The sequence below is a fragment of the Cystoisospora suis genome, assembly GCF_002600585.1.
Source record: "Cystoisospora suis strain Wien I chromosome Unknown contig_2965, whole genome shotgun sequence".
NCBI lineage: Eukaryota > Apicomplexa > Conoidasida > Eucoccidiorida > Sarcocystidae > Cystoisospora > Cystoisospora suis.
The window spans coordinates 109,685-120,375 of NW_027155760.1; the positions used below are offsets into that span (position 1 = coordinate 109,685).

A 10,691-nucleotide genomic window follows, 5' to 3' on the forward strand; every position below is an offset into this window, starting at 1 on the left:
ACGACCCATGCATGCACTCGGTGACAGTATTGGAGGTCTCCCTTGTGCGATCACTTCTTACAACAGCTCCTGCAAGTGTCGGCACACGTGTCGAACTCACAAAGAAGAGTTCAGCTGAAGACCAGTGATGCGATCCCAGCCAGGCGGCTGCAACCCAGGCTCGCTCAATTCTGCACAGGAGGACGACGTCAGCAGCCCAAGAGCCTCTGTAAGTCGTTTTCGTGATGCGCGGTTCCTGGAGATCGCTCCTAGGGAACGTGACGAAAGTCGTCTAGGCGCCTCATGAACTCACTCGCCTTTTCTACATCCAACGCGGAGAAGTGTCTAGCTTCTTTGCACCGTGTGGGAGGAACTCCAGGAACGTTGCCGTATGAGTGCGTCACTCCGTGGTGCGTCGACATCTGTTGTCATCCCAGAACCCACACGGTTACAGCGATAGTATGTGTACTGAGGGGGCATTCCGCCGACTCGACAGGTTCCGCAGACACCATTCTGTGTGCTAAGCTCCAGGGACAGGAGTTTTCGAAATGGCAGACTTCAAGACTGCGCCTGCCACAGGCGAATCTCAGTTTCGCGTCCCGTTCGATCCGCTTGGAGCCGATAGTATCAGGGCCCTCTGCCAGCTCCTGAACCCCGAGGACGAAGAGGACAACACCTGCGCAGGACTCGTGGGGACAAAAACTAATTCTCACCTCACTCCTGGAGATCTGGCATCCCGAGAGCCGAAGCCAAGAGCAAGACCCAACGTCAAAGTCGAGGCGAAGGTATTGTTTTCATTACAGATAATAACTGAGCTGAGAAGAAGTGCACAATTTTCGCTCCCCAGTCGGGGAAGAGTGACATTCCACTCTGGTGAAACGGCACCCGCCACGGACGAACTCAAGAAAGGTTACTGAAAATCGAGTGACACGCTAGCAATGATAAACTATGCAGTAAAGTAACCTGCCAACAAGCTGATGCGTATATGGTTGCGTAAACGGCTCAAGGGCTGGGGCACGCGCGAGTGCCGGAAAGCCCACGGCTACGGGTGGGCCTCGAAGCTTCGGTTCTGTGGTTCATAACATGCACAAAGTCAGTGCCGTAGTACCGTGATGGTGCAGGTCAGAAATTCAAGAGGAAACGAAAGTACAGCAGGCCAGCGAACGCCTGCTGGTACCGCCACAGCACCGGAACGCCGCCCATCACCGGAGTATGAGGTGAGCTACGCTACGGAACCGAAGAAATCTCCCGGCTTACGAGCCACTCACTACTCACAAAGCAGCTCATGAGTAGGGACTGCGGTGTGGGAGGAAACTGCACTGCGACCGAGGATGCTGTTCCATGTGGTTCTGTCGAGTCGGAGCGTTATCCCACACCACTTGGGACGGCACTCCGCGTAGCAGAGATTTCTGTAACTGCTGGATCAAAAGCTTGTGAAGAGAGGGGTTGCTTCGGATACGGCTCCCGGTGCTACCTCGGAATTATCCGTCCGGCCTCATCTCTCCCACAGTGTGATAGTCAGCAGCGCGAACCTCGCAACAGGAGAGGCTCGTGTGCTGGGGTCTTTTCTTCAAGCAGCTGGGAACGCGAGCCCCACCAGCAACGGGCAGCGGACTACACGCGTACAACAACCAAGAGACTGTCCTGCTATTTTGCGGTAATGATAGTGCCGAGTGCAGCGAACACGTAGTAATCAAGGGCGCGCTATTCAACAAATTCCTTTCATCCACAATCTCGTTGTTTTGTTGTGCAGGTCCTCTTGCAGCAAACTGTCGGGCCCGAGGATGTTTACCTTGGCATTGGAGACAAAGCTCCACTATCAGATCACTGCGATAAACTTGTGGCAAAGGTGACAAACGAAAACACCAGATAACGTGCGCACTTGCTCGAACATTGAGTAATCGATCTCGCATGTATTCTTCTGAGTGTCACAGGAAACCTTGACCGGTCAAAGCCTCCTTGGGGACACTCATGCGAATGGAAGACCTGCATTCTTCAGTTTGCGCAGACTTGCTTCTCTTCGCGGTGCAGGTGAAGCTTCCTTCTACGGACATTAAAGCTATAAAACTCGAGGTAAGATCGGTCAGGTAGAGTGTCCGTAGGTACGACCATCGATGGTGGTAGCGATGATTGGTCACGGCATTCGCCTAGGGTCGGTGACGCTTTCATGTGCCGACTCTTCCCATTTAGCCAACAAGCCATATTTCATTTGGTGCGCTTGTGCAGGTTAAAGAGGAGCGACTACTGCTAGAGACACCTGAGTACATGCTCGATCTGCCCTTGTCTAGTCCGGGTACGGCTGGGTACAGTACCACCCCAAAGGGCTAGCAACTAGCCTTCAGGATTTCTGGGCTTGACTGTGATTATTACTGGCGCACACGTCTACACTGTCTTGCTGTCTGTTCGATTTACGGGTGGCTTGACGCAGTGTTCCCAGATCGAAGCAAAGCTCAATGGGACTCGGAAACCAAAACGCTCTCCGTTACCGTAAGCTGTTGACACCCGCTTCCAGAGACGTTCATGGCACGCCTTCAGGAGCCCTAGAAAAAACTGTCCCTTTTGTGGACAAGCCTGGCTGTACTCGATCACGGATACACCATCTTGGCAGCTTTTTCTCTGCAACAACGCTCCGTAGATAGTCTAGGTGTGTGTTAAATAGAACACAGGGGTGGGTCAGCTGTTTTGCGATCTGTTTGGCATGCAGATGCCTATAAAGAGAGAGATTCAGTATGTTCAAATGTAGGCCACCCCTTCGCAAGGGGCGGTATGGGAAACGCTCCCTTCTCACCGGGCACTCCGGCTTTTTGACAGGAGGGCACAAGCCCGGCCGCGTGGTTCATCCTCTTTCAAGTGAGGTCACCAGGAAGAGTTGCCTGTAATGGATGCATAAAATCATGCAATCCCTCCGGCTTACGTTGACGCAGTGCTTGTTTTTTCGCCGTACCACCATGGGGGGCGACATTCCACGTGTGTTACTTTCCACCTGTACGGTGCAACACCTTTTCGTTTCTTCGCTATTGGTGCGTCTCCGGTCTGCGCTGTTCTGACGGAGTTACTCGCACCGGCGGCTCGCACGAACAGATGCTTCCGTTGAGAGTGCGTGGCAGTGCTTCATGTCTGTCCGACTGTAAACCACGTAGCTCTGCGCTGTCCGAAACATTCTGACAGTGCAAGAAGGCCTATGCCACACACGGGAAATAAGGTATGCCGACTTCCATCAGCTCTGAAGTTCACGCGTGTGGCGTGTAGCGGAAGCCACACGTGTCCTGATTCTGACCAGCAGATAATCCTCAGTATGGGGCGCAGTCAATTGAGAAAAAGAGATCCCGTTGAATTTGTGCCCTAAGGAGATCTGGCACGACACACATGTACCACTCAGCATAGCTGCGCACTCAACACGCTAGAGACATTGGCACCTGATGATGGAGCAGCACGCAAGATTTGCGGGAGACAAAAGACCGGGCCATCAAGAGAAAGAAGTAACAACTCGTCCTACCACGTTCATTTAATCCTTCTTCTTTGCACTGCGTGACGTCACAGCGCTGCGCTTCTGGTCCCTCTTGGAGCAGCAGAAGTTGCACAAACATGTTAGCATGCATCCAGACGCCACACCAATGAAAAAGAGCAAGAAGAATGGGAGGGGCGCATGATACACGATCCCCTGCAACTGCAAGAATGCAGAGATGAACTCGTCTTTCAGCACGTCCAGCGTCGACAGCGGCGCAGGGATCGCCTGTAACAAGAAGGACCAGAACACAAGGCAGCGTGGTAGTTCCTGTGTCGACGCTCCAGAAAGCTAGTGCTCCCCAGCTGCTACATTTGTCCAATCAATCAATATGCGGTCCCGTAGAACAGCCCACGGGCACGCCCGCAAAGGAAGCAGCTTACCTCCCCCTGGACGGATTTCCAGCCTCCCTCTGCAAAGGCCTTCAGCTTTTCAACACTGCGCTCTCCACGGTACTCATACATCTTCCCCTGAGAGGAAGCCAGGACAGTGAACAAAGCGACAGATGATGCACTCGTCTCTACAGTCTTTCTGGAAACTTGCTCCGTATGCAGTGCAGGGCAACTTTGTCCCAGCAGAAGCACATATAAGCTCGGCTCCATAGAGGTAAGCACACAATGCAAACAGGTAACACATGACGTAACTATCACTTCAGCAGTTAACCACCTCTGAGTGACTTCGTGATGCTGTGAAACCCGATACGTCATTTTCTTTCTACCACCCGCGTGAACCATCCTGCTCTGCAAGAGTAAGTCATGAAACCTCAGCAGAGCTGCGCAAACGACAGAAGAGTGTGAAGCATGCTCGCTACACGACCACTTGCGAAAACACGGGTCGCTGTACGCATTGCTACACGCAAGCAGCTTCTGCATGTCCCTTCGGCGGTCCAGCAGTCGAGTCGCTTGTGGACAAACCTTAGAGAGGTAGTACAACGTAGGGAAACCCTGGATCTTGAATCTCTTGGCCGTAATGCTGTTGCTTGTTGCATCAAGCTTGGCCACGTTGATCTTTCCCTTAAGCTCCTTTGCGAGGTCTTCCCATGCGGCGGCCATCGCTTTGCAATGTCCACACCACGGCGCGTAAAACTTCACAAACCAGTCACCTGGATAAAAAAAGAAAAGACACCACAGCTTGAACTTGAGAGTTGGATGGTCTAGTCTGGTTCAACAGCTGTGGTAACGCACTCCACAATCTCTTACGCTCCTCAGAGCCAAAACTCACCGCGTGCGTGTAACGTTCAACCGACAACTCGCTGCTATCATTTGCCGTGTTAGCGCCGAGCGCCTTCAACTGAAGCGAAGAGTGTACAGCTTTCATGCCCGCGCCGTACAGTGAGGCAGCAATGCAAAGGGCCTCCCGTCGTTCCAACGAAATTCGGACCCCCCCTGGTGTTGCGGTGTCTTGGTCGTGTAGATACCGATTCTACGTGAAACTTCCCATAGGCATGAATGAATGGACTGTGTTTGACTTCGTACTACCGGAACCACAGTCCTCGTCGTGAAGCACGTAGACGGAGTGTAAGCATGGGTGTCGGCGGCCGGGAGACAAATCGTAGTAGCTCCCTTAAGCAACGGGAGGCCCCGACAGATACGACACGACTAATCCTAGATAAGGTAAGGTCGCCCACCAGACACCAACTCAGATGGCCGAGCTTAGAAGTAATACGCCAGTGAAGCGTGTGATGGTGATTCACCGGTTGTGGCGCCAGTAGAAGCCTGGGTGTCATGTTCGAAGGTGGCATCCGTCAGCTCCTTAACAGCGCTTGCAGAGGATGCCGCAGCGGAGGCAAGAACACAAAGGGCGACGAGGGAGGAGGCACCGAGAAACACAAAAAAATTTCTCGTCCGCCTCATGGTTTTCTTGGCATTTTGTCGTTTCTTGAGAGCAGCTGTCACGGCGGGGGCAGTCGGAAGCGACGTGAAAGATGACATTGTGGAAAAAAAGAAGCCAGGCAGACAGAACGTGCAGGCGATTCGAAAAAAAGACCACCAGAAGACACAAGAACACGGAGCATGAACCCTGCGAAAGAAAATTCCGTAGCTGCCTCTCAGAGCAGTTTCAGATGCAGACAGCGGGGAAAGCCAGTGAGGGGGCGCCACAGCAGCGCTAAATCAGCCAGAAAATAGACTGAAGCAATCAATCTGGCGGGCACAGAAAGTGTGCAAAGACTTAAGGACACAGTTACAGATGACGGGTGACGGAGGTGGTGTCATATCACCACGTTCTTATCGTAACACCGAGTGTATGGAGGAGGTGCGACGTGGCCGATGGCAGCCCGGCGCGCTTGTCTCCCCGACCCCCACCCCCTCGATGGCCTGAAATTTAGAGCGTTTTTTTGGAAAGCTGAACATGCCAGAAGTGTCTCCTGCGTCGTGGGGGGGAAGGAGTATGAAAAAATAACTGCAAGGAGGCCCTTTTATGAAGCCCCGTAACTTCTTGCCGCCTCTGTGTAGAGAGCGTGTACAAGGAACACTCTAGGGCATGTCCACCAGCCAGACCCGTCGCCTTCAGATGCGGCAGTACCTGTCTCATGGCTTACTAAGGGTGGAACGACCCAGCTGCTGTTGGGACACGCAGGAGAAAGCATCTGTTAGAACATTGTCACCCCTCGAAGGTCTGTCAGCTCGCTTGTAATGCTTCGTACGCTTAACAAGAGCAGGCGTCAGCTCTCGAACCGTGCGGGAGCTTGCAAATCCTCACCCACCATGCAGAGTGATCTCACACGAACTCGAATTGTCCCTGGCTTAGCACCTCTAGTAGCGACCGACACGTACGAAAGCACCAGGGTCTCCGTCCCACTAGCGGCTCAGGCACCCCAAATATTCTTGCGTTTGTCAAAAGCAATGACCCGGCCAAGAGGGGATCCCAAGCCCACTTCCCTTGAGACCAGGAGATGCATATGTGGGGGTGTGCGGGCATAGTGTCCGGTTGAGAAGAGCAATAATCAAAGACTGTCTCGGAATGTCGCTACCGCTTCTCGACTGCGGGCAGTCCTGAAATGAAGAGGTTGGACAATTTCCAAAGATACCGCTGTTCATAAAAGAGCTGCTGCCTTCCAGTAGCCACTGAGGAGACGGCATTTGATCTGGACGAACACTGTCTCTAAGTAAACGCCTGTATCAGGCCCAGCTGTGGCTTCCTCAAAACATGCTGATGTACGGGATGATCCCAGTATGCTAGTCGCAAAGTGCGTAGCTGAATCACGGTTAGAGCGCGACTCGGTGTGAGAGCACATGGGCTGTGAATGGCTAGAAAGCACCATTAAATGCTGCAAACGACCACGGAAATTGCGCGTGTGTCTGCAAGTAACCCAGCAATATCTGCCGCCCTAGCGTGCTTTGCTGTGCGCTAGCCCACTTGGCTTAAGATCGGATAGCACCGTGAACTGTCTGTTTGAAGATGACTTAGTTTGCAGACTCACTGTTTTGCCAGACACGACACGACTTGAACACTGTATAAACTCTCCTACGTCATGACGAACCCAACGCCACTACCGACATGACGGAAAACCCGTACTAAACTCTGCAGTACAATGGAAAGCACCATGAAAAACTCCTAACCTTCTACCTCGGTTTGCGAAAAAAACTACGCCGCACACGGCTCCGCCGGTGTTCAGTCCCGACCGGCCCACTGCACCGTCGCCACCGCAGTTGTGCAGGCTACTTGCATTACCACTTGCTCGACAAGTCAATGGGTACACATAATACCCCAATTGAATATTTTAGTACCAATAGGTACTGCAATCACAATCACCAAGTCGAGACTGCATACATTCTCGTGCATCCCACTTCTACGGATACTAACATCGCGTAAAAGAAACCCTGGTTGGCTTTTTGTAACACAGCCACTGAAGAGCTTTTCCCAGACAGGCCTCGACGTGACCGCTCCCCACACTTGTGGCACCTGAACATATCACGAAGTCAAGCCACGGAGCAGTTGATACCGAGACTGGCTTCTCAGACGCCAGAATCTAGATCATCTTCTTGCTCGCGTGACTTTATTAGCCCCTTGCGATAAGAACCCAGGCCAGCTATATAGAAAATTGAAAAGACGGCGGTAAGCACACCAATGATGAACCCCGTGAGGACATCGGTGGGATGGTGATACCTGTCCTTTATACGAGATAACCCAATGAAAAAAGCAAGCGCGAAGGCGGTTAGCTGTAAGAAGGGACAGAGGAGCTTGCACGTGCGCCAGCAACCATCCGTTACCTTGGAGGCCACAGGCGAAGCCTTCACGCCACATTTGCACAGCCACACCAGTCGCGACTGCAAATAAAGGATCAGGTAGATCATTGAACACATGCTTGTACTGGAGTGATTCGAGGGGAATGACACCCGAGCTTCTTTGATAGCCGCTGTATCTGTACCAAGACATGTATAATTGTCAATGTAAAGGAAACCACTACGGTCGCTGCAGGTTATTTTACTCCAGTCCGGCTGGCAGACATCCAGAAAATGCGGACGTAGGCGACCAACACAAATTTTGGCAGTGAAGGTTATTGCGTAGCAGCTAAGCATTGCAAAGACAAAGCCTCCAAACGACTGGTAATACATACCGACAATTCCACTGGGCCTGCACCACACAAGATCAATTTTCCTAGAGAAGCGGTCGCCATAAAGAAACCATGCTGTCGTATCAACAATAACAAACAGAGCCATAGGAATAAGCAGGATTATCAGTGACGCTTCAAATGCGGGGACGGTCTCGGGCAGAAGAGGGTATCGGATGCTATCGTCATTGCAAAAGAAGCCCACTGACGTGGGGTTTGCAAGAGACGCATATATGCAATACCCCCCCACTCCAAGTGCTCCGAGTACTTGCAAAACCACAAGAACAAGTTGCGCGCTGCTGTTCTTCGGTTCCTCCGCCCTCTGGGTCAAGGCTGCAGGAGCCTCAGCATCTGCCTCAGTCTTCGACATGATTTTTGCTACTTCACAAGCCGGGCATCCCGAAGCGACAAGGCCAAGACACAAAGAACCACTAACGAGATAGCCCTTGCGGACGCTCAACGACAAGCACCTGCGAGGAGAGACGGACTTACCCAGTCCTCCCGGAAAAAATTGGTCGCCCCAGGGGCCTCCAACTAGAAGGCAATCATACACGAGCGACGCGGCTCTAAGGTCTCATATCCGGCGGCGCCGCAGAACCGCAGGAATCGCCCGCTGGCTGACGAAAAACAGTCCGCCCAGGGGACTCATGCCCGTCCAGTCCTCCTGGGTCCGTCTCTCGCGACAGCCACGCGGACAGCGACGCAAAAAGTCTACTAGGAGAGGCCGCCGCGTGGCTTGTCGGCTCGTCGCGAGTCGTCAACGCAAAATCGCGGCCCCCTGGTCATAATGGGCTAGATGAACCCGGCCGCATCATTCAGTCGCGGCCCCACGACCTCTATCCGATGAAAACAGTCGTTGCATGCTCCGGTGAGTCACAAAGGGCGACATTGCTGGTGTGCACCGCATTTGTTTGGAAAAGGCCTTCATTGTGTAGGCTGTTTGGAATCCCTGACGGCAGGGAAGAAACTCGTAGCCAGCGCCACACCCTATCCGTGCCGCGGCATGCAGTACGGTGGCCTGCATGTGCAGGTGTGGAGATTCGCCCGGGGTTACCCGGGTAGGGCACGGGCTACCTCATCCCTGGAGCGAGCGCACGGGACTGCTCGCCGACGTTTCACCGGGTGTATCCAGGGACTCTTCTCCTTCCCGACGAAGCCGGCCTCTCACAGTCTCTGCTTCTCAGTTCTGTTCTGACTGCAAAGCACAGCTATACGTACTGCCTTTGGGCTCGTTTGTCTGTAGAACTGGGTGAGTGCTTGTGCGGTAATTATCTCATCGCAATGTCCTCCATAACAAATTCTTGTGTTTCTCACTTGGACCAGGCCACACGAAAACAAGCCTACACACACCGCGAACTTACCGTAGAGCGGCGTCTCCAGCAACGAAGAGCCTGGACAGCCTCGACCGTTTCTAACGCCCGCGGTGGCAGATTATGAAGTTTGAACAATAAAGAACTAAGCACGCAGGGGAAGAGGTAGGAGCACCGCAGTTCGCTGCGGGGATTTTGAAGGCGCAGCTGCCGCCCCCTTCAGCCGGCTCAGTGTGCCGCAGCCCAGCGGGAGCCGAGTCTACCGTCCACAGGCCCGTTCACCGGGATGCGTCGGCTTAGCGAATCCAGCGGCCGCTTTCACAACAGGTACGGTCCGACGGCGGTGTATTCTTCCGGACGGTGCGCTGCCTGTAATTAGCCCGACAAGCAACGAGGACAACGGACTGAGGAGTGACTGCTCGGGTTCGTCGCAAGTATAGTAGTCCCAGCAAACCTTCCTAACGTGAGGCACATCGGCCTGCAGGCTTTCAAGCGAAGCAGGGCCCTCCAGCAGCACACACATCCTCTCGCTGAGACGCAGAAGCGGCCACGCAATAAACAGGAACACATGGCGAAGTGTCATACTGCATAACGCTTTGGCTGCCACGTGGGATGTGTGCAATCCGTACGGAGATCAAGGTCTGACCCGCCTCCCAAGCGGGGCCACGGCACAAATTCATAGAGTGGGGAACGTTGGGAGTGGGATCGGTGCGGGACCCGCACCGATCCCACTCCCTTCTCAAAGTGAGAGAAAGGTTTTCTCGGCGTCCGTACACCTATGGTCCCAGCGTTTGACGGCAAGCCGCTCTTTGTATTCAGTTCTCCGACAAGTAGTTTGCCTGCGTATTCTCCAGGAGAGTTGAGCTGCGCGTGAACCCACCGCTGGCGATGAAGCAGATGAAGACGGAGACTTGCCGCTTGGCGAAGATGCCTGCGGTAGCTGTGACCCTCTCTACCGCGCTTGAGTTAGGAAGACAGGCGTCAAGACCGAAAGAGAGGTCCACGAGACAGATGGACCGTGGACGCTTCTGCTTGCCTGACAATTCAGAGGCATATCGACTGTTTTGGTCCTCGGGGCTTCTGGCGCTGGCAGCAACTCTTGTCAGTAGCTCTCCACTGACGGACGGGACAGTACTTCAGGTTGTGAGGACTACTTTGAAGGCAGTAGAACAGTCACGTACGGAGATTAGGCTGGTCGTCCAGCTTTGGACCAACACTGGGGCAACGAGACAGCTGGGCCGAGGTCAGACTGGCCTCACCCTCAGGATCCTCTTGTAACCATCACATTCAGGGCTCGATTCCGAGTGGAAGCCAGAAGGTGCTGTTGTGCGGTGTAGCGGAACAG

The 10,691-nt window shown here is 53.5% G+C and overlaps 2 protein-coding genes across 2 annotated transcripts; one reads left to right on the plus strand and one right to left on the minus strand.

The window, feature by feature from the left end:
* The first annotated feature begins 61 nt into the window (after nucleotides 1-61).
* CSUI_005965 (sarcoma antigen ny-sar-97) lies at nucleotides 62-3,163 on the plus strand. The gene is made up of 4 exons (XM_068066130.1): nucleotides 62-764; nucleotides 1,914-2,052; nucleotides 2,206-2,272; nucleotides 2,408-3,163. Exons 1-2 carry the CDS (start codon nucleotides 528-530, stop codon nucleotides 2,034-2,036), a joined length of 360 nt encoding a protein of 119 aa, XP_067921902.1. The 5' UTR covers nucleotides 62-527; the 3' UTR covers nucleotides 2,037-2,052; nucleotides 2,206-2,272; nucleotides 2,408-3,163.
* A 70-nt stretch (nucleotides 3,164-3,233) lies between these two features.
* Nucleotides 3,234-8,990, minus strand: CSUI_005966 (thioredoxin domain-containing protein). Its single transcript, XM_068066131.1, has 4 exons — nucleotides 8,529-8,990; nucleotides 5,178-7,752; nucleotides 3,868-4,586; nucleotides 3,234-3,712 (listed from the first exon to the last, which is right to left on the minus strand). Exons 2-4 carry the CDS (start codon nucleotides 5,413-5,415, stop codon nucleotides 3,485-3,487), a joined length of 1,185 nt encoding a protein of 394 aa, XP_067921903.1. The 5' UTR covers nucleotides 5,416-7,752; nucleotides 8,529-8,990; the 3' UTR covers nucleotides 3,234-3,484.
* Between the last annotated feature and the right edge of the window lie 1,701 nt (nucleotides 8,991-10,691).

Bases quoted from the DNA above. Each gene is read 5' to 3' on its own strand.
- CSUI_005966 (XM_068066131.1), bottom strand. From the start codon at position 5,415: ATGTCATCTTTCACGTCGCTTCCGACTGCCCCCGCCGTGACAGCTGCT. The intron at 4,587-5,177 runs GTGAATCACCAT...TTTTTTATCCAG, and splicing joins TTCTACTGGCGCCACAACCG to GTGACTGGTTTGTGAAGTTT. The intron at 3,713-3,867 runs GTAAGCTGCTTC...TTCTTGTTACAG, and splicing joins GGAAATCCGTCCAGGGGGAG to GCGATCCCTGCGCCGCTGTC.
- CSUI_005965 (XM_068066130.1), top strand. From the start codon at position 528: ATGGCAGACTTCAAGACTGCGCCTGCCACAGGCGAATCTCAGTTTCGC. The intron at 765-1,913 runs GTATTGTTTTCA...TGAGTGTCACAG, and splicing joins ACGTCAAAGTCGAGGCGAAG to GAAACCTTGACCGGTCAAAG.